Below are 21,805 nucleotides of genomic sequence, written 5' to 3' on the forward strand. Positions count from 1 at the left end.
TGATAACACATTTGGGGATGTGCATCATGGCCTGAACAGAGGTGATGTCTGAGGACCTCAAAAAACAAGTTGTTGATACCCATAAAGCTGGAAAAGGTTATAAGACTATCTATAAAGACTCCACCAATCAACATATTGTGTACAAATGGAGGATATTCAAGACCTTTGTTATCCTAACCAGAAGTGGTCGACCATAGTGATGAGCAAATCAGTCCCATTTAATTTTACTGGAAAATTCGCAAATCTTTTGAAAGATTTGTGAACCAGCAAAATTCCCAGCGAAGCCATGCCTGGTGAAAAATTTCACCCATCACTAGACGACCATCAAAGATAACTCCAACTGTAAGGTGGCGTCTAATAGTCTTAGAGGTTACAAAGGAACTGAAGGCCTGTTTCATACTGGTGAATGTTGATGTTCATGAGTCCCACCATAAGAAGAACACTGAACAGCAAAGTAGTATATGGCAGGGTAGCAAGGAGAAAGCCTCTGCTCTCCCCCAAATATATTGCTGACTGTCTAAAGTTTGCTAAAGATCATGTGAACAACCCAGAAGTATACTTGAAGAATGTTTTGTGGATGAATTAAACCAAAATAGAACTTTTTAGCTTAACTCTTTTCCTGCCAAGCACGTATGTCATACGTGCATCTCAGGAAAGACTTTGGGTGCCAAGCATGTGTGACATACGTGCTTTACAAATGAAGCATCTCTCTCTGCACTGAGCCAAGGGGGCTGGCAAGTCAGTCCTGTGACTCAGTTGTCACAGAACTGACTTTTAACAGCAGAAACGATGGCAGATCGCATCGTGTCTGCTGTTAAGAGCTTCTTTCCTGATCCTGATCCAGCCCACACACTTCCTGCTGCAGAGCCTGAGATCGACCATGGGACACTGTTTACAGCCAAGGACCCTCCAGCTAACAAAAAAGTAAGTAACCTTCTTTTACCTATATACACACACATTTACACACATTTACATGCACACATACATGCATTTACACACACACACACACAACTCCTTTCCTTTTACCAAATGTAGCTTTTGTTCTGCTTTTCTGCCTTGTGTTGTTTTATTTTGCTTTTCTACATATTTACACACTTACACACACATAAACACACTTTTACATTCATTTTAGATGTGTACATACAAGTATACACAATCAGACACACATATACTTTTTTTTTTTACTTATTTTATCATTTTGTCTTTTTTTTCCTAAAAACTATTTCACAGTGTGATAATTGGATAAAGTATTCTGACCACTAACCACGCTGTAAAATAATTAATTTTGTTATTCCATTGACTTGCCTAACTGTATTTTATTTTTGTGATTTTATTGCAGTTTTAGACTTGCATTGTTGTTTCTTGCATGTCTTTTAGCGTAGCTTTGCCGTTTGGTAGTTTGGTGTAAAAAGATGTCCTTAACCATGTTTGATTTGTCAGAATGTGTACTTTCCAAAAATATATGGTTTCCTGGGGGTCTCTTTATAGTTAGGGGGTGTTACAGCACATAATATGCAATCAGGGGCTTTGTTTCCAGACGCTGAGTTGGCAGGTGAAATTCATCTGCTTTTATTTGGGGTCTGTACATAATACTGTACACAGACTTTGGTATATCTATGCATATTGGGTATCAAACTGTTCAGTAGACCTCTGGAATTCATATTTGGGGAGATTTTCCATTGAATGTAAAAAAAATCGTGTGGACTAAAAACGCCAAATTGCAACATTTTAAGGTGATTTTTAGATATGTCATCAAAACTGCAAAGTTTAGGAAAGCTTTATTGCTTGCAAGTTTGGTGTAGAAAGATGTCCTTACCCATGTTTGATTTGTCAGAATGTGTACTTTTCAAAAATATATGGTTTCCTGGGGGTCTCTGTACAGTTAGGGGGTGTCACAGCACATAATATGCAGCCACGGGCTCTGTTTGCAGAAGCTGAGTTGGCAGGTGAAAAAAATCATATGCACTACTTGTATTTGGGGTCAGTACATAACCACATACTTTGGTATATCTATGCATATTGGGCATCAAATTGTTCAGTAGGCCTCTGGCGTTGATATTTAGGAAGATTTGACATTGTATGTAAAAAATTGTGAGATAAAAATGGCAAATTGAAATATTTTTAAGTGACTTTCAGAAATGACAAAAAATTCTACCTTTAGGAAAGCTTTGCAGATTGGTACTTTGGCGTAGAAAGGCGCCTTTACCCATGTTGGATTTGTCTGAATGTTTAGTGACAAAAAAAAATATGTTTTTCAGGGGTCACCCTATATTTTTTCCTTTTTACCACACACAAAACTGCTTGTGTGTTTATGAATTAGGTAAATGTAAGCCATGACAATACTGTGCACAAGGTATATTTTGGGGTCTCTAAGTGCCATGTACTTTGATAAACCTATGTACAGTGGCATCAAACTGTTCAGTAGACCTCTGGTGTTCATATTTAGGGTGTTTTATATGGTTACCTAATGACCTGTGAGAGAAAAGATGGTGCAGAGTGGAAGTTTTGAGCTGATTTTCAGAAGTTTCGTCAAAATCACCAATTTTAGGAAAGCAGCTTGGTACTTTGGAGTAGAAAGACATGGGTGCCCATTTTAGATTCAGAGGAATGTGTACGTTCCATAAATATATTGTTTTATTGGGTGAATGTATTTTTTGATAGCTTTACCCCACTTAAAATGCAGTAAATATGTTGATTTTGCTTCACCTTGGGGCCCCTACATGCTACATACTTAGGTAAACCTATACATATTGGGCATCAAACTGTTCAGTGGACCCCTGGGGTACATAATTAGGATGTTTTATCTTGGAACCTAATAGTATGTGGGATAAAAGATGGGATAAAAGTTTTGAGGGGATTTTCGGAAATATCCTCAAAATCACCAATTTTAGAAAAGCTTTGCAGCTTGGTACTTAGAAAGACATGGGTACCCATTTTAGATTCAACGGAATACCTGTATGTACTTTTCAAAAATAAATAGTTTTCTGGGGTGAGTGTACTTTTATATATCTTTACCCCATAAAATGCAGTAAATGTTCTGATTTAGCGGTAACTAAAATGACAAAAATGATAGATCATATGGGGGTATGTTCCCATTGGAGCCCCTACATACCACATATTTAACCTATACATATTGGGCATCAAACTGTTCACTGGACCCCTGGGGTACATAATTAGGATCTTTTATCTTGATACCTAATAGTATGTGGGAGGTAGGATGCTGCAAAGTAAAAGCTTTGAGGTGATTTTCAGAAATGTCATAAAAATTATTTAGAAAGCTTTGTAGCTTGATACTTTGGAGTAGAAAGACACTGGTACCCATTTTAGATTCAGGGAAATTTGTACTTCTCAAAAATATATGATTGAGTGATTGTACTTTTATATATCTTTACCCCCATAAAATGCAGTAAATGTTCTGATTTTGCAGTAAATAAAATTACAGAAATGATGGGGTATTGTCACCTTGGAGCACATGTGTACATACCACATACTTAAGTAAACTATGCACATTGGGTATAAAACTGTTTAATGGACCCCTGGCGTTCATATTTATGATATTTTATCTTGGTACCTAATGATATGTGGGAGATAAGAAGATATAAAACGGGTACATTTAGGAAAGCATTGCAACTAATTTGGAGTAGAAAGACAGTTTTACCTATTCTGGATTCATCAGAATCTGTTCTTTCCAAAAATGTATAGTTTTCTAGAGTGAACCTACCCTAAGTGGAATATTGGCCTTGAAATCTAAAGTATGCAGCTTTCTGGAGCAGTGCTGTGGAAAGTTAGTAGTGTACTGCTTGGAGTTTGTGACCTATACAAGTGAGAAATCTCCATAAAGCTATACATATTTGGTATTGGTGCATTCAAGAGACATGGGACTTTCCAAGTATCAGTTGTATTTTTGTGCATAAAATAATTCATGTTTCTGATATATGTGTTTATATTATGGAAGATATTATTTTTCTTTATTTTGTAGACATTTAGAAGCCTATATCTTGTTACAGAAGTGGAATTACACAAAAATTCTAGCATATTTTGAAAGCTTAGGCTGTCCTGAAAAAAATTATATATTATTTTTCCAGGTAAACTAAAAGTCCCCTCTAGGAAAGGCCCCTAAATTGAAAGAGCGCAAAATGTTCAAAAACTGTCTGGTAATACAAATTCTGCTTTGACCAAATTGGCTGGCAGAAAAAGGGTTAAATAAAGAGCATTACATTTGGAGAAAGATAAACTCTGTATTTCAGCATAATAACCTTATCCCTGTATCTGTGAAACTTGGTGGTGCGAATGTTCTGGCTTGGGTCTTTTTCTACATCTAGGCCTGGACAGCTTTCTATCATTGATGGAACAAGGAAATCTGAACAATACAAGGAAATTCTAAAGAAAAATATCATGACTTCTGTCCATGAACTGAATCCTAAAAACACCCAAGTTGTTCTACTGAAGAATGGTTAAAGAAGAATAAAGTGAATGTTCTGGAATGTTGTGGAAAGACCTAAAGGGAGCGGTTCATGTGAGGAGACCCACCAACATCCAAGAGCTGAAGCTGTTCTGTATGGGGGAATGGGCTCAAATGTGAATGTGCAGGACTGATCAACAGTTACCACAAACGTCTAGTTTGCAGTTTTTGCTACACAAGGGGGTCATACCAAATACTGAGAGCAAGATTCACTTTTGACACACAGATATGTTATTGGATTTTTTTTTTAATTTAACTTTTTTATTGAGATGTTACATAACATATTCAATGATCAAGTTATGTATGATTACATCAATAAATTATACAGTTATTAATCAAGTATAATTTTTACGAGTCATTCTTTAGGGGAGGGGAAAAGGGCTGGGGTGGGGAGGGGAAAAGGGCTGGGGTGGGGAGGGGAAAAGGGCTGGGGTGGGGAGGGGAGCTTGGGGAGGTTGGGGGGGTGGGAGGGAGGGTGTGCAAGTCAGGGTCTTGTTTTCTTGTCCTGACTTGGCGGAAGGCAGAAAATGAAAGTCAAAAAATGGATGAAAAAGAGAATTAGGGGCCGATTCATTAAAACACGAGTTCGAGTCCTGAATGGGAAAAATTCAGAATGGAAACGATAATTTCTGAAGATCGCAAATGTCACGAATAAGTTTATGAAAAAATCGTATTAGTCATGATAATATTATATTGGCGATCCGAAAGTCACGAAATTTTGTATCCGAACGATCTTAAAATGCAGGAAAACCTTTCCGACTTTGAACCTGATTTTGGAAACCTCCCATAGGGCTCAATGGCACTCTGCAGCTCCAACCCGGCCCAAGGAAAGCCTCCCATAGGGCTCAATGGCACTCTGCAGCTCCAACCCGGCCCAAGGAAAGTCTCCCATAGGGCTCAATGGCACTCTGCAGCTCCAACCCGGCCCAAGGAAAATCTCCCATAGGGCTCAATGGCACTCTGCAGCTCCAACCCGGCCCAAGGAAAGTCTCCCATAGGGCTCAATGGCACTCTGCAGCTCCAACCCGGCCCAAGGAAAGTCTCCCATAGGGCTCAATGGCACTCTGCAGCTCCAACCTGGCCCAAGGAAAGTCTCCCATAGGGCTCAATGGCACTCTGCAGCTCCAACCCGGCCCAAGGAAAGTCTCCCGTAGGACTCGATGGCACTCTGCAGCTCCAACCTGGCCCAAGGAAAGCCTCCCATAGGGCTCAATGGCACTCTGCAGCTCCAACCCGGCCCAAGGAAAGTCTCCCATAGGGCTCAATGGCACTCTGCAGCTCCAACCTGGCCCAAGGAAAGTCTCCCATAGGGCTCAATGGCACTCTGCAGCCCCAACCTGGCCCAAGGAAAGTCACGATACCGAAGCTTGAATGAATCTGAAACTTTCCTACTCGTTACGACAATACGATTTTGTTGCATTATTTTTAATGCACAGTAAGAAAAAATGGCAAAAATACACAACGTACGAAAAAGTCGTGGAAAACGCGAACGGTCCAATTGAATGAATGTTTGGACCATTTGTGGATTGATAAATCTCCCCCTTAGTGTGATAATTGGTTAAACTGAAACCAAACCAAACCGGGTGGGGTGCCTCTCCTTACTCCTCTCCACTCCTCTCTGGGATCTGGGTTCGACCTATGAATTTTCATTTTTGTTTCAATCCTGACTCATCCCAAGGTCCCGTGAGCTGTGTGCCACTTGTTCCCCTCTTTTAAACCATTCATTTTTCCCAAGCTTTTCGGTTCGGTAACATAGGTGGGAGGTTGGTTTGAGATAGGATATTGTAAAGTTTTGACAGCACCCCTTTAGAATATGAGTATTTGGTACATATAGTTTCTAAATACGTAGACTGGTGTGTCTGCATCTTCAAATTTAGATTTCCAATAGTGTTGTACCTGCATATATCTAAAAAGTTCTCCAGGTGGGGGAGAGTACAGTTGTTGAAATACATGTGTCTTACTACAGTAAGACCTTTAGTCTCCCACCACATGAAAGACCACTGATCTAATCCTAGGGGGAATTCCAGATTTCCCAATATCGGAACTGCTGGATAGTGGGGAGAAATTTGTTTCGCTTTGTATTTTATCTTGTCCCATGTAGTTAGGGTTTGTTCCAGCATGGGGGTTAAACCATCTGGTCTATGTACATGGTGTAACCATGGATCTTGATTTTTGTATATCTCAGTGGATTTTATTTTAGAATAATAAAGGATTCTTTTGATTTTTTTTGAGCAAGCCCTGTGAGATCTTTCTATAGAGTTTTATTTTTAACCCTTTTAACGCCGTACGTCGTTTGGCAGATAAAGATACTCTCTGCAGAAGCGGCATGTGCTGCTTCCACAGAGAGCTTTTAACCATGACAGCCCCCTGGGCAACAAGCCAAGGGGGCTGTCATGTCGGCCCTGCGACGCGATTGTCAACGGGCCCCCCCAAGCAGCAGACGTGCGCGCATCATGTCTGCTGTTTGTTACCTCTTCCTGCTTCCTCTCCTGCGCCGGCCCAAGCGAGTTCATATGAGATGAGGACAGGACTGCAGGAGCAGACAAACTTGAAGACAGGAAAGGGTGATTGTTTTTTGCATTTATACACACTTACACACACTTACAGCACACAATTTTGCAGGGTTTTTTTGCACACTTATATACACCTATATACACCTATATACACTCATATACACACTTACACACTGTCACACAACTTTTACACATGTACACACATGTATACACAAACACTTTTTTTTAAATGTATTTATTTATTTTTTTACCACTTTGTTTTTAGTTTCTTTTCCTTAAAAACTGTTTATTATGACAGCATGACTATTGGATAAGATATTCTGACCACTAATTACGCTGGTGTGTGACTTATTTTGTTGTTTCACTAATTTGCACAATTTTTGTGGTTTTATTGCATTTTTATCCCTGTATTAGTATTCCTGATCTGTGTTTAGCATAGCTTTGCCATATTTTACTTTGGTGTAGAAAAATAACTTTACCAGAATGTGGACTTTCTAAAAATATATGGTTTTCTGGGGGTCTCTGTATAGTTAGGGGGGTTACAGCACATAATACGCTGACAGGGGGCTCTGTGTGCAAAAGCTGAGTTGGCAGGCGAGAAATCCATATGCGCTATTTTCATTTTGGGGTCAGTACATACCACAGACTTTGGTATATCTATACATATTGGGCATCAAACTATTCAGTAGGCCTCTGGTGTTCCTATTTGGGGTGATTTGCCTTTGTACGCAAGATATTGTGTGAGGTAAATGTGGCAAACTGCAACATTTTTAGGTGATTTATAGATTCGAGGGAATGTGTACTTTCCAAAAATATATGGCTTTCTGGGGTGAGCATACTTTTTTGTAGCATTAACCCACATAACGTAAATGTGTTGTTTTTCTGAAATTACACATCATATGGGGGTATGTTCCCATTGGGGCCCCTACATGCCACATACTTAGGTAAACCTATACATATTGGGCATCAAACTGTTCAGTGGGCCCCTGGCGTTCAAATTCAGGGTATTTTATCTTGGTACCTAATGCTATGTGGGAGATAAGATGCTGCAAAGTGGAAGTTTTGAGGAGATTTTTGAAGATGTCATCAAAATTTGATGTCATCAAAAAAAGCTTGGTACTTTGGAGTAGAAAAATATGAGTACCAATTTTGAATTAAGGGGAATGTGTACTTTCCAAAAATATATGACTTTCTGGGGTGAGCGTACTTTTTACTAGCTTTATCCCACATATAATGATGTAAATGTGTTGATTTTGCAGGAGCTGAAATGACAGAAATGATAGTTCATATGGGGGTATGTTCCCATTGGGGCCCCTACATGCCACATACTTAGGTAAACCTATACATATTGGGCATCAAACTGTTCAGGGGACCCCTGGCGTTCATATTTAGGGTCTTTTATCTGGTTACTTTATGACCTGTAGGAGATAAGATACTATAGACTGGAAGTTTTGAAGCGATTTTTTAAAAACTACAAATTTTGATAAAAACCTATCACTTTAGGAAAGTATTGCGACTTGATAGTTTGGAGTAGACAGACAGTTGTGCCTATTCTGTATTCCCCAGAATCTGTTCTTTCCAGAAATGTGTAATTTTCTGGGATAAACGTTCTGTTAGTGGAAGTTTTGGCCTTGAAATCTAAAGTATGCAGCTTTCTGGAGCAGTGCTTTGGGAATTTGGTAGGGTACTGCTGGGAGTTTGTGACCTATACAAGTGAGAAATCTCCATAAAACTATATATATTTGGTATTGGCACATTCAGGGACTTTTCAAATCAGTTGTATTTTTGTGCATAAAATAATTTTTGTTTTTGGTATGTGTGTTTATATTATGGAAAATGTGATTTTAATTTTTTTTTAGACATTTAGAAGCCTATATCTTGTTACAGAATTGGAATTACACCAAAATTTTACCATATTTTGAAAGCTTAGGTTGTCCTGAAAAAACAATATATAGTTTTCCTGGGTAAACTAAAAGTCCCCCAGAGGAAAGGCCCCTAAAGTGAAACAGAGCAAAATGTTCAAAAACTGTCTGGCAGTAGAAGTTCCACTTTGGTCCAAAATGGCTGGCAGTGAAATGGTTAAATATAAAGCTGCTCCCATTGATGTAAACTGTATTACATCAGAGGAACCTGCTACCAAAAAAATATACCTGGGTACTCGCTTATCTTCACACCAATATACAGTATTACCCAAAATCATGATAAATGATTGGACATCTACTACCAAATCTTATACCTTTTTCATGAAGTGACATACACTATTATACTGTAGCATTGGTAATTATAGTGCAACAGCATTTATTGCATTTGCTCATTACTTTTTATCCCTTCTGTTTAAAGAAAATGTAAACTTCTTTTATAATAAAAATTTTTATACTCATGCACTTTACTGTACTTACTAAAGGGTAAGTTTTAATATTTGCACCATAATTATGACAGTAAATTGTTGGGGGTGATCCATTAACTCATTTATTTATCATCCAATCTATTTTTCCTGTATTTTTCTTGTATCTACAGATCAGTTACGGCTCTGCTGATCCCATATTTAATAACAGACTAGAGTTTCCATCTTTCTACCGAATGGGCCCCAATGAGTTATCTGAAATTGATGCTATAATGAGCCTGATTAGGCATTTTGGCTGGAAATGGGTTGGACTTATTGTATCAAATGATGACACTGGGCACAGGGCCAATAAGAGGCTGCAAGAAGCAATGAGCAAATATGGCGTCTGTTTGGCCTTCCTCATTATATTCAAAGAAATGTCTGAAGTTCATCAGGCATATCCCACGGAAATTAGAGAAACAATCTACAGAAGCACGGCTAGGGTGGTCATTCTTTTTCTCAGTTCACAAAGAATTAACTGTATTTCTCTTTTATTTCATCCTAATAAAATTCCTCCTAAAATATGGATTGCATCCTCATCTGCCTCCCGTATAGCTGAGCTGGAATATTTACCGGCATTAGTAACTTTCAATGGTACTTTGGTAATTTCCTTGCAACAAGGGGAGATTCCTGGTTTTAAGCAGTTTTTCTATTCCTTAAATCCATATAAATATCAACGTGATGATTTATTCCCACAAATTTGGGAAATGTTATTTCATTGCACCTTTTCAGAGACAGACATTTCACTTAGAAAATGTACCGGGAATGAAACATTTGATGATACAGTTCTGGAATCCTACGGAACATTTAATTACAGAATAGCTTATGGGGTTTACACTGCAGTTTACACAATGGCTCACACTCTCCATGAACTGTACGGCACAATGACACGTTCCCCTAAATCAGCAGAGAGCCTACACATGTACTTTAAGCAATGGCAGGTACGTTCCTTTGTACAGTTATGGAAATTATAACGTGTGTTTATCGACAGAGAAATATGAAAGATCCTCCGCACTTAGTTTGTGCCACATGGTTTTATGCGTAACAGATCTTGCCAGACTAATTTAGTTGCCTTTTATGAGGAGGTGAGTAGGAACCTCTACTTGGACTTTGCTAAAGCGTTTGATACAGTACCTCACAGAAGGTTAATGATCAAATTAAGGAATATTGGCCTAGAACATAATATTTATAATTGGATAGAGAACTGGCTGAAGGATAGAGTACAAAGAGTGGTTGTAAATGGAACATTTTCTAATTGGACCAGTGTGGTTAGTGGGTACCGCAGGGGTCAGTCCTTGGTCCTTTGCTTTTTAACTTGTTTATTAATGCCCTGGAGGGGGGCATAGACAGTACTGTTTCTATTTTTGCTGATGACACAAAATTGTGCAAAACTATAAGTTCCATGCAGGATGTGCCGCTTTGCAGAGCGATTTGACAAAATTAGATAACTGGGCAGCAAACTGGGAAATGAGGTTCAATGTTGATAAGTGCAAAGTTATGCACTTTGGTAGGAATAATATAAACGCAAACTATCTACTGAATGGTAGTGTGTTGGGGGTTTCCTTAATGGAGAAGGATCTGGGGGTTTTTGTTGATAACAAGTTGTCTAATGCCAGGCAGTGTCATTCTGTGGCTACTAAAGCAAATAAAGTGCTGTCTTGTATAAAAAATGGCATTGACTCAAGGGATGAGAACATAATTTTGCCCCTTTATAGGTCCCTGGTAAGGCCTCACCTTGAGTATGGGGGGCAGTTACAGTGAGTATGGGGGGCAGTTACAGTGAGTATGGGGGGCAGTTACAGTGAGTATGGGGGGCAGTTACAGTGAGTATGGGGGGCAGTTACAGTGAGTATGGGGGGCAGTTACAGTGAGTATGGGGGGCAGTTACAGTGAGTATGGGGGGCAGTTTTGGGTTCCAGTCCTTAAGAAGGATATTAATGAGCTGGAGAGAGTGCAGAGACGTGCAACTAAACTGGTAAAGGGGATGGAAGGGTTAAACTATGAGGTGAGACTGTCGAGGTTGGGGTTGTTTTCTCTGGAAAAGAGGCGCTTGCGAGGGGACATGATTACTCTGTACAAGTACATTAGGGGGGATTATAGGCAGATGGGGGATGTTCTTTTTTCCCATAAAAACAATCAGCGCACCAGAGGCCCCCCTATAGATTAGAGGAAAGGAGTTTCCATTTGAAGCAGCGTAGGGGGTTCCTCACGGTGAGGGCAGTGAGGGGGTTGGGGAATGCCCCTAGTGATGTGGTAATGGCAGATTCTGTTAATGCCTTTAAGAGGGGCCTGGATGAGTTCTTGATCAATCAGAATATCCAAGGCTATTGTGATACTAATATCTACAGTTAGTACTAGTGGTTGTATATATAGTGTATGTATGTGAGTGTATAGATTGGTAGGTGTGGGTTAGGTGTGCTGGGTTTACTTGGATGGGTTGAACTTGATGGACACTGGTCTTTTTTCAACCCTATGTAACTATGTAACTATGTAACTATGCACTTACTTGTATTATAATGTAGGACAGTAACATGTTGTGCCCACAGCTACTAAAATGCCCTCCCCTTTAAACCAATCAGGGATTGTTTGTCCATATATTACAATACAGTCAAGCTGGCCAAGTACATCACAGTTACCCCCGGTCTGGCCAGTCCTACACTCACTCACGCCCGGTCTGGCCTGTCCTACACTCACTCACCCCTGGTCTGGTCAGTCCTACACTCACTCACCCCGGTCTGGCCTGTCCTACACTCACTCACCCCCAGTCTGGCCTGTCCTACACTCACTCACCCCCGGTCTGGCCTGTCCTACACTCACTCACCCCCGGTCTGGCCTGTCCTACACTCACTCACCCCCGGTCTGGCCTGTCCTACACGCACTCACCCCCGGTCTGGCCTGTCCTACACTCACTCACCCCCGGTCTGGCCAGTCCTACACTCACTCACCCCAGTCTGACCTGTCCTACACTCACTCACCCCCGGTCTGGCCAGTCCTACACTCACTCACCCCCGGTCTGGCCAGTCCTACACTCACTCACCCCCGGTCTGGCCAGTCCTACACGCACTCACCCCAGTCTGACCTGTCCTACACTCACTCACCCCCGGTCTGGCCAGTCCTACACTCACTCACCCCCGGTCTGGCCAGTCCTACACTCACTCACTCCCGGTCTGGCCTGTCCTACACTCACTCACCCCCGGTCTGGCCTGTCCTACACTCACTCACCCCCGGTCTGGCCAGTCCTACACTCACTCACCCCCGGTCTGGCCAGTCCTACACTCACTCACCCCCGGTCTGGCCTGTCCTACACTCACTCACCCCAGGTCTGGCCTGTCCTACACTCACTCACCCCCGGTCTGGCCTGTCCTACACTCACTCACCCCCGGTCTGGCCTGTCCTACACTCACTTAGGGACCCACTCACAATAAACTGCATATTTAGAATATTGATGTGACAGTATAAGGTTGATTAGTAATTCATTCAGATAATTATTACATGGCAGCTCTGAAACCAATGCAGAACAAACAACACCTTTAGACAGGTTTAGTTCTCCTTTAAAAACTATGTGTACCTTTAATCTTTTTAAGCTAAATGCATTGATGCCACATGTGAGATTCAGAACGTCTTCTGGGGACAAAATATACTTTAAAGACAATGGAGACGCACAAGCCCGTTATGATATAGTGAAATGGTACTTCTTAAACTCAAGAAACAAAAAGAGCATAAAGGTTGGAAGCTTTGATGGATCCAAATCTGATGGGAAACTATTTGTCAATGACAGCGCCAATCTCTGGGGCCCGTACTTTTCTGAGGTAACAGCACCGATACAATCTGTTTCCCTTGTGTTTAAGTATAAGGAACAGGATTTGAATGGAAACTTTTGTCAAAAAATTCACCAAAACATATTTACAAACCTATTATTTATTTATGTTTTTCCTTCCCTATTCTAGGGGCCATATTTGCTATATATGGTGTTTCAAGCTCTATATTCATGTCTCAGATTTAGGAGTACCCAAGCTAGATCTCCATTTTTGTAAGGTATCATGTTGTCACCATTCTTGATTTGCAGGCCATGTTGGGTGGCTCCCCATTAAAGAATAAGTAAACCTTTTTTTTCTATCAGTAAAATTACTCCAAACAGCCTCCAGAATTACCTACCTTTGCCCCAGCACTGAGAGTGACCTGGCTCTTCAGTTAGAAGTTGATCATTTCCTTTGCTTCCTTGTACAGAGTGAAGCCCCACCCCCACTTCCTGTTGAGGACTCTCATATAAAAAAAACCTTGCTAATGCACGGACTGGCTCCTGCTGCCTCCAGGCATGCCCAGAAGGATCTCCACTTCGACTACAGTAGTTGAAGTAATGGAAGACCTGAACAGGAAGGGGGGGCGGGGCTTCACTCTGTACAAGGAAGTAAAGGAAACAATCAACTTCTAATTGAGGAGCCAGGTCACTCTCAATGCTGGGACAAAGGTAGGTAATTCTGGAGGCTGTTTAAAGTAATTTTACTGATAGAAAATAAACCTCTACTTAATTTTTAAGTCTCTGCAGGTAGAGGTTTTCTCAGAACTGTTAGTTTCCATGGATGTCCTTCTCCAGGAGGCACTGATAGGCTGCTGAGGATAGGAGAGCAACTCATGGCTCCAACATTAGTGCAGGTAGGATTGCACCTGGTGTGCAAAGAGTAGGCACTTGTATATACAGAGATACCAAATGCAGGGACCTCAGTTGCAAAGGGGCAATGTTATTTATCTTCATTTCTAAATCCCAGCCAGTAAGAATACCACTATGTAGTTATAGATACTAATATATATTGTTGATGGGGAACTAAACTTGCTAATTAAAGCTCTAAAGAAGGTCCCATTTTGTGATCCAAATAATGCATTTATTAGAACAATTGCCTAATGCTCATTATTTTCATTATTCTGCTTTAAGTTAATGTTTCCATTCTACCCCACAGTTTGCCCATTCTCGCTGTAGCGAGCCCTGTAAGCCTGGATTCAGGAAAGCTAAAGTAGAAGGGGCGCCAAGTTGCTGTTATACCTGTGTACTGTGTGCCGATGGGGAGATGTCTAACATAACAGGTACGTCTGGTCTCAAAGGCAAAGTGTCTTTAATAAATCTAGAAGCAGGTGGGATGGCAACAGCTGGGAAAAAAACAAAAGTGAGAGGTAAATTTAAAATGGAAAAAAAATAGTTTTTCAAATTGAATCAATAAACCACAATAATAAAGATAGAAGTTACTTTATATTGTTACCAGTAACCACAGACTTCCATCACATTCAAAGACTTACAAACTTCTCTCCAACAATTAGGGATGTAGCGAACCTAAAAAAAATGTTCGCGAACCCGTTCGCGAACTTTCGCCGAAAAGTGCGGACGTTCGCGAACTTTGCGAACCCCATAGACTTCAATGGGAAGGCGAACTTTAAAACCTAGGAAAGCCATCTCTGGCCAGAAAACTGATTTTAAAGTTGTTTAAAGGGTGCCACGACCTGGACAGTGACATGCAGGAGGGGGATCAAGGGCAAAAATTTCTCTGAAAAATACGTTGTTGACACAGCGTTGCGTTTTGTGCTGTTAAGGGGAGAAAACACACTACATTCCTAAACTTATGTAATAAACTGCTTTAAAAAGTCCGGCGTCTACATTCCAATCAAGTCGTGTAAAGGTTACGGCCGGTTCACACGCAAAGACAAAATGCCGCGTTTACTGCAACGAAAAAAAAACGCAAAAAGCTTTAATGATACTGTCAAGTGTGCGAATATTAGTTTTTACTAGTTGCTTGTCACCTCCAGGACGTTCGTCCCGTCGGTGGGAATATTTCTGTAGTGGTGTGTTTAGCAGTCACCGTGCTTGTGCGCACGTGCACGGTCAGGCAGAGGTAATTCAATGTACAGTAACGTGAACCAAAAAACACTGATTCTGCAGTGTGGGCCCAGGTTTGTCCTACCTTTTCGATCACCTGTGGTGACCATAAAAGATACGATTTTGCCGCTGTTGCAAAACCCTGAAAAATCAGGAATGTGTACATTCCTAAAATATTATGGTTTTTTTGTTGCAGCCACTGAAGCACAGAGGACAGAAAAAATATGTTAGATAGATGGTATCATAACCAATCCTGAGGCAGAACCTTTAAAAAATCGAAGATAGCGTACCAAGCACAGAAGACAGAAAAAATATCTTAGATAGATGGTATCATAACCATGCCCCAGGCAAACCCTTTCAAAGAACTAAGATAGGGTGACAACAAGCACAGAAGACATTAAAAACATCAAAGCTAGATGGTATAATAACCATGCCCCAGCCAAACCCTTTCAAAGAACTCAGATAGGGTGACAAGCACAGAAGAGTAGAAGAGAGAAAAATTCAGGATTTACCTGTCCAAAAAGTTTGGCTTACAATTAAGCCTGTAGGATTTGCACCCTAGTTTGTACGGTGGTGGAGGAGGACGCTAAAGGACAGCTGTGTGTGGTGTCAAGCGGCGTGCAGAGAAGGACAGCTGCATGGGCAGTCAGAACAAGTCTTCCAGCGTGCAGTAACCCTCCGAGATCCATGCCTCATTCATTTTAATAAAGGTCAGGTAATCAACACTTTTGTGACCTAGGCGAGTTCTCTTCTCAGTTACAATCCCTCCTGCTGCACTAAAGGTCCTTTCTGAGAGGACACTTGAGGCAGGGCAAGACAACAGATTTATGGCAAATTGTGACAGCTCTGGCCACAGATCAAGCCTGCGCACCCAGTAGTCCAGGGGTTCATTGCTCCTCAGAGTGTCAATATCTGCAGTTAATGCCAGGTAGTCCGCTACCTGCCGGTCGAGGCGTTCTCTGAGGGTGGATCCAGAAGGGTCCTGGCGCTGCCTTGGACTGAAAAAACTTTGCATGTCTGACGTTACAGAGTGGCCAAAGTGCATTGTCCTTGCAGGTGTGCTCGTGGGAGGATTACCGGCACCTCTGCCCCTGGAATGTGGAGTGACATCACCCTTAAAAGAATTGTACAACATGTTTTGCAGGCTGGTTTGGAAATGCAGCATCCTTTTGGACTTGTGGTACGTTGGTAACATTTCTGCCACTTTATGCTTGTAACGAGGGTCTAGTAGCGTTGCCACCCAGTACAGGTCCTTCTCCTTAAGCCTCTTGATACGGGGGTCCTTCAACAGGCATGACAGCATGAAAGACCCCATTCTCACAAGGTTGGATGCAGAGGTATCCATCTCCCCTTCCTCGTTATCAAGGACTACGTCCTCATCCACCACCGTCTCCTCCCCCCAGCCACGTACAAGACCAGGGCTCCACAAAAGGTGACCACAAGCCCCCTGGGAAGCCTGCTCCTGTTGGTCTTCTGCCTCCACAAAGCCACCTTCCTCCTCTGACTCCGCTTCTGACACCTCTCCCTGCGTTGCAGCAGGGGCCTGGGAACGTTCTGGTGATTCTGCCCAGAAATCAGGCTCTTGGTCACGCTGGTCTACAGCGTCATCTGTCACTCGTCGCACGGCACGCTCAAGAAAAAAAGCAAAGGGTATTAGGTCGCTGATGGTGACCTAACCATATTTGTGACCTCGTCAAAAGGGCGCATCAGCCTGCAGGCGTCGCGCATAAGCACCCAGTAACGGGGGAAAAAAATCCCCAGCTCTGCAGATCCAGTCCTACCACCCAGTTCAAATAGGTATTCATTGATGGCTCTTTGTTCTTGCAGCAGACGTTCAAACATCATTAGCGTGGAATTCCAGCGAGTCTGGCTGTCGCAAATTAAACGCCTGACTGGCAAGTTGTGCCGCCGCTGAATGTCAGCAAGGCGTGCCATGGCTGTGTAGGAACGTCCGAAATGGCCAGACACCTTCCTGGACTGCCTGAGAATGTCCTGCAATCCTGGGTACTTCGAGACAAACCGTTGGACTATCAAATTTAAAACATGTGACATGCAGGGCACATGTGTTAAATTGCCCAGTCTAAGTGCTGCCAACAGATTGCTTCCGTTGTCACACACCACTTTTCCAATTTTCAGTTGGTGTGGGGTCAGCCACCGATCGGCCTGTGAGTGCAGAGATGACAGGAGTACAGATCCGGTATGGTTTCTACTTTCCAGGCACGTCATGCCCAAGACAGCATGACAACGGCGTACCTGGCACGTCGAATAGCCTATGTGGAGCTGGGGGTGCACAGGTGTGGAGGAGGACACAGCAGCAGAGGAGGAAGAAGCTGAGGAAGAAGCCAAGTTAGAAGACGAGTTAGAAGATGACTTAGAAGATGAGTTAGACAGCAAAGGAGGAGTAGAGGTGGTGGCAGACCCGCATGCAACCCGTGGCGGTGACACCAACTCCACTGTTGTTGAACCATGCATTCCCTGCTTCCCAGCCATCACCAGGTTCACCCAGTGGGCAGTGTAGGTGACATACCTGCCCTGACCATGCTTGGAGGACCATGTGTCAGTAGTCATATGGACCTTTGCCCCAACACTAAATGACAGAGATGCGGTGATTTGGCTCTGCACATGCTGGTACAGGTGTGGTATTCCCTTCTGTGAAAAAAAATTGCGGCTGGGTACCTTCCACTGCGGTGTCCCAATTGCTACAAATTGGTGGAAAGCCTCAGAGTCCACCAGCTGGTATGGTAAAAGCTGGCGGGCTAAGAGTGCAGACAATCCAGCTGTCAGACGCCGGGCAAGGGGATGACTCGGAGGCATTGGTTTCTTACGCTCAAACATGGCCCTCACAGAAACTTGGCTGGGGGCAGATGAGCAGGAACTGGAAGGCGGAGTGGAGGGTGGTTGAGACGGGTCAAGGACAGCAGAGGTAGAGCAGTAAGATGCTGGAGCAGAAGGAGGGTGGCTTAGCGTTTGGCTGCTGCCTTTGAGGTGTTGCTCCCATAGTGCTTTGTGTTTGGCGTTCATGTGCCTTTGCATAGCAGTTGTACCTAAGTGGGTGTTGGGCTTCCCAAGACTCAGTTTCTGACTGCACTCATTGCAAATTACAGCGCTTTTGTCAGAGGCACACACATTAAAAAAATGCCACACTGCTGAGCCTTTTGATGTGGGCTTTCTAGCAGTAACAGTAGAAGTTGGCGGGTGCGTTGGCTGGCTGACCACAGGTGCCGATTCATGTTGTTGCCCTACTGTTCCCTGGGAGCTGTCCCTGCTTCTTCTAAGTCTTATTCTCCTCCTGCCTCTCTGACTCTCCGTCTCTCCATCTGAACTATCCTCCTCTTGCTCTCTTCTTGTGGGCACCCACAAAATATCACTCTCCTCATCATCATTCTCCTCAGATGCATCAATTTCTTCTGACAGCTCACAGAAGACAGCAGCAGCGGGGACCTCATCACACCTTATGTCCATCTCTGTTGTGTTGCCTGCCTGAATTATGATATCTGGTGTAACGTCCGCATCTCCTTCATCTTCTTCTGGCAATAATGGTTGCGCATCACTCAGTTCAACAAACTCATGAGTAAATAAGTCCTCTGACTCCAGTGAAGAAGGGGCGGCGGTGGTGGAGGAAGTGGTACGTGGGGTGCCCATAGCAGAGGAGGATGAGGATGTTGTGGCAAAGTTAGAAACAGTAGAGGATGGGGTGTGCTGTGTAAGCCAGTCAACTACCTCTTCAGCATTTTGGGAGTTCAGGGTAAGTGCCTTCGGAAAACTGGGCAATTTCCTAGGGCCACAGGATATCATAGCAGCACGGCCCCTAGTGCCTCTGCGTGGCGGCCTGCCTTTGCCTGGCATTTTTTTTATTTTTACAAAACAACAACAACTTGGGTGATGTTTCTGGACACGGAATTATTATTGTTATTTAGACAGATTGTGAAAAAGCTCACACAGCTAGGTGGCACTTGGTTGCAGACACCGGGCAACAAGGCCTGCAAGGGCAACGTATACAGTAGTGGATACGGAATATATTATTGCTGGTGGAAAACCGTCACTCAGGTTGTGTTTCTGGACACGGAATTATTATTGTTATTTAGACAGATTGTGAAAAAGCTCACACAGCTAGGTGGCACTTGGTTGCAGACACCGGGCAACAAGGCCTGCAAGGGCAACGTATACAGTAGTGGATACGGAATATATTATTGCTGGTGGAAAACCGTCACTCAGGTTGTGTTTCTGGACACGGAATTATTATTGTTATTTAGACAGATTGTGAAAAAGCTCACACAGCTAGGTGGCACTTGGTTGCAGACACCGGGCAACAAGGCCTGCAAGGGCAACGTATACAGTAGTGGATACGGAATATATTATTGCTGGTGGAAAACCTTCACTCAGGTTGTGTTTCTGGACACGGAATTATTATTGTTATTTAGACAAATTGTTATTTAGACAAAATATACAGAGCAGTAGAAAGTAGATTACGAGCCAGAAAACCTACTTAAACTCTCCATCAAATCAATACACAGCTCTCTCCACACACAAATACAGAGCAGTAGAAAGTAGATTACTAGCCAGAAAACCTACTTAAACTCTCCATCAAATCAATACACAGCTCTCTCCACAGACAAATACAGAGCAGTAGAAAGTAGATTACTAGCCAGAAAACCTACTTAAACTCTCCATCAAATCAATACACAGCTCCTCAGTCCTCTCCCCACACAAATACAGAGCAGTAGAAAGTAGATTACTAGCCAGAAAAACTACTTAAACTCTCCCTCAAATGAATACACAGCTCCTCTACCCACACAAATACAGAGCAGTAGTAGATTACTAGCCAGAAAACCTACTTAAACTATCCCTCAAATCAATCACAGCTCTCTCCCTACACTATCTCTTCAAGCACACACAGGCAGAATGTAAAATGGCTGCTGGGCTTCGGTTTATATATGGAAGGGAGTGGTCCAAGGGGGGGGGTGGCCCAGGAGGGAGAGCTGCCTGATTGGCTGCCATGTATCTGCTGGTTTGGGGTGAGAGGTCAAAATTTGGCGCCAGCTAAGGCGAACCCAAATGGCGAACATACGCCGAAAGTTCGCGAACTTCCGCGTTCGCGAACACCCGATGTTCGCGCGAATTAGTTCGCCGGCGAACAGTTCGCTACATCGCTACCACCAATGTGTTGACTCCTGTTGGGACCCTTAGTCTGTATGGGGTTATATAGAATATGAGATGTCTCAGTGTGGCAATTTCCGGAATACAGGCCTCAAGTAAATCTACTTATCTCCAACATACACACAACTGAAGACTGGCTAGAATACTGCACTACATTTTGTCTTCGCTAAGACTGTGAGTTCCTCAGTCTGATGGCTGTTGTATATGTTTTGCAAAATGTTATCAATAAACCTATAACTTACAGAAAAAAAAATCAAATGTATTTGATTTTCTTTATTATAATTAATTTGGCAACTGGCTGATAACAATCCCAAATTGTACCCCAACATCTAATCTGACCATTTTGTTATTACAGATGCACAGAGTTGTATGAAATGCTCTAAATATGAAAAGTCAAATACTGGAAGAACCAGCTGCATCCTGAGGGATATAAATTACCTTTCCTATGAAGACCATTTGGGTTTTACACTATCCTCCATCTCTGTAATATTATCCGTCACTTGTGCTGTAATCCTGGGAATCTTTATAAAGTACCGCGAGACTCCTATAGTGAGAGCCAACAACCGATATCTCAGCTGTCTCCTCCTCATCTCTCTCATGTTGTGTTTCCTCTGCACTTTATTATTCATTGGGCGCCCAACTCAGATATGTTGTCTTTTTCAACAAGTGACCTTTGGGATTGTTTTTACCATTTCTGTTTCATCTTTGTTGGCTAAAACTCTCACAGTTATTATTGCCTTCAATGCCACAAAGCCTGGGAGCAAGCTGAAGAAGTATGTAGGAACCCAACTGGCCATCATATTAGTCATTGTATGTTCTTTAGTTGACATTGTAATTTCTGCTGTGTGGTTGGCCTCCAATCCCCCATTTCCAGAGGCTAATACTCTCTCTGACCCAGACTATATTATTCTCCTGTGCAATGAAGGATCAGTCACTTTTTTCTTCTGTATAATTGGATATATAGGAACGTTGGCCCTACTAAGTTTCATTGCTGCATTTCTAGCCAAGGATTTCCCTGACCGATTTAATGAGGCTAAAAACATCACTTTCAGTATGTTGGGGTTCTGTAGCGTGTGGGGGGCATTTGTCCCTGCATACCTGAGCAGTAAGGGCAGTAGAATGGTGGCAGTTGAGATATTTGCCATCTTATCCTCCAGTGCTGGGTTATTGGCCTGTATATTCATTCCCAAGTGCTATATTATATTTCTAAGGCCTGAACTGAACACAAAAGACCCCATTGTTAGAAAACATTAGAATTATTTAAGACTAAGAATTGTTTAGGATCATGTGGGGGATGAAGAAGAGAAATATCTGTACAAAATGTTATTTTCAGCATTGCTTCTATCCTGTATCCTGTTCATGACTCTGGGTCCTGAATTTTACATCCTTCCCTTGGTTAAATACTTACTGGGTTAATAATTAAATCA

General features: G+C 42.4%; 1 protein-coding gene across 1 annotated transcript; it reads left to right on the forward strand.

Moving 5' to 3' along the window:
• Nucleotides 1-789: 789 nt before the first annotated feature.
• LOC116411013 (vomeronasal type-2 receptor 26-like) lies at nucleotides 790-21,763 on the forward strand. Its single transcript, XM_031902778.1, has 4 exons — nucleotides 790-924; nucleotides 12,943-13,167; nucleotides 14,335-14,437; nucleotides 20,734-21,763. The coding sequence occupies exons 1-4, from the start codon at nucleotides 790-792 to the stop codon at nucleotides 21,630-21,632; spliced, it is 1,362 nt and encodes a 453-aa protein (XP_031758638.1). The 3' UTR covers nucleotides 21,633-21,763.
• Nucleotides 21,764-21,805: the final 42 nt, after the last annotated feature.

This window comes from Xenopus tropicalis, chromosome 5, assembly GCF_000004195.4.
Source record: "Xenopus tropicalis strain Nigerian chromosome 5, UCB_Xtro_10.0, whole genome shotgun sequence".
Lineage (NCBI taxonomy): Eukaryota > Metazoa > Chordata > Amphibia > Anura > Pipidae > Xenopus > Xenopus tropicalis.